Source organism: Agrilus planipennis, unplaced genomic scaffold (genome assembly GCF_000699045.2).
Source record: "Agrilus planipennis isolate EAB-ADULT unplaced genomic scaffold, Apla_2.0 scaffold4, whole genome shotgun sequence".
NCBI lineage: Eukaryota > Metazoa > Arthropoda > Insecta > Coleoptera > Buprestidae > Agrilus > Agrilus planipennis.
In genome coordinates, this window is record NW_020442463.1 from 171248 (window position 1) to 173077 (window position 1830).

The window sequence follows — 1830 nt, forward strand, 5'->3', positions numbered from 1 at the left end:
TAAAACCAAAGTCCGTTATTAGGGAACGAAAACAGCGGCTTATTACCGAGGAGTATACATTTGCCATGCTAAATTTATAATGAATCATAATTTTAATTGAAAACATATATGTTTTTCAATTAAGAATTCATTTAAAATGATTTTCAAACTAATGATAATTTCGAATAAAATGAAAATTGTAACATTCTGCATATATTCTTGGGTTTGACATTTAAGTACTTACCTTCTAGGTACTGCAATCTTTTTGTCAAGTGAAATAAGGATTGGGATGCCCTAATACGTCCCTGTAGCAGGAAAAGAAAACTTTGGAAAATCCGTTACAGATGAGCTTTTTCTTTGCAAACGAACATGATTTTGGGAATGCCAATAATATTGTAAAGCGTTGAGCGTCCAATAAGGGTGTCTGGAACGCCCCACCTCGCGCATGCCACCGATGAAGCCGAGGCGGAGACACCCGGCCCCATTGGGGGTTATAACTAGGGGATTACAAGACATACAACGACAGACAAATTAACATGTGAACGCATTCGGTCCGTGTTGGTCGAGAAGGTGGCATGCCTCGGATGGAATTCCATCATCGTCATCATGAAATGGAACATTTTCCAATATATCACCGTGCAATGCACCCGACGACAGCGATTCTTCAGCCCCTCATATCGGTCCATCTTCAGCATCAACTCCAATATTTTAAATATACGGAACCATTGGAACTAACAGCAGCCCCATTGGATCTCAGCCTCAAGAGCCAGACCCCCATAACACCACCATGCACTCCTTCACCTGGTAGCAAACGATCTAAACTTCCCGTATCTCCAAACACTCCCCCAGATCTTCCGACTAAAAAATCCAAGATACAGATCACCACTACTACAACAGCAGTTCATCAAACCAAAAGGACGAAAGCCACAAGAAAACTAAATTTTGATGAAGATACAAGCTCTCCTGTTTCCGGAACGATTATAAGGGAGTTAGATCCGGGTGAGACGCTGGTGGTGCGGAAAGGTGACATTGATCCGGCACTTAATGTCGTTGAAGTTACCGAAGAAGCTAAAGCCGAATTGGCTAAGATCGAGAATCACATTGGTGATTACGTTTGCAGATTGTGTCGTGAATTGTACGAGGACGCGTTTGGTCTCGCTCAACATCGATGTTCCAGGATTGTCCACGTGGAATACCGATGTCCCGAATGTGATAAATTGTTCAATTGTCCTGCAAACTTGGCGTCGCACAGACGATGGCACAAACCGAAAACTGAAAAGATTGCCAAACCACCTGAAGAATGCACCTTGGAGGAAAGTGGTGAGCAATTCTCCTGTGACAGTTGCGGCAAAAGATTCCGGAGGGTGGCGTATTTGAAGAAACATCAAATTGTTCATCAGCAGGGTGAATGACAACGGTTGTTCCCGATTCGGCCTATTCCTGTGATACCGCCTCGATTTTGGAGACCACCGATACTGCCATCCAATGAAATTGCTTCTTTGAATATTTCTAACAGGTATGCTAATCCTTCTTGGTTGGACATTATTAACTTTTCTAGTCAATATTAATAGTCATTTACTTTCTTATATTTAAATTCTTATTGAGTTTCTTATAAATAAATAAATCTATTTAAAAGAAGTTTTGGAAAATTTAATTTCAAAAGCTTGTATAATTGAAACAAACCTCGGTATTCAGAAGGTAAATTAATTATTCATTTTCAAAATTTTAAGTAGATTTGTTTGTTTTATCTAATTATGTATGTATAATGTAAGAGTTTAAACAGGGTATAGATTTAAATGCACAGTTTTTGATAAGCTTTCGTAATGATCTCAACTGCATGTTGAAAAGGTT

The 1830-nt window shown here is 39.4% G+C and overlaps 1 protein-coding gene across 1 annotated transcript; it reads left to right on the plus strand.

Annotated features, from left to right (window-relative positions):
* The first annotated feature begins 548 nt into the window (after window positions 1-548).
* On the plus strand, window positions 549-1538 carry LOC108736851 (insulinoma-associated protein 1a-like). Its single transcript, XM_018469437.1, has one exon. It carries the CDS (start codon window positions 555-557, stop codon window positions 1389-1391), a length of 837 nt encoding a protein of 278 aa, XP_018324939.1. The 5' UTR covers window positions 549-554; the 3' UTR covers window positions 1392-1538.
* The last annotated feature ends 292 nt before the right edge of the window (window positions 1539-1830 follow it).

Excerpts from the sequence above, each read along its gene's own strand:
- LOC108736851 (XM_018469437.1), top strand. The coding sequence starts at position 555 with ATGCCTCGGATGGAATTCCATCATCGTCATCATGAAATGGAACATTTT.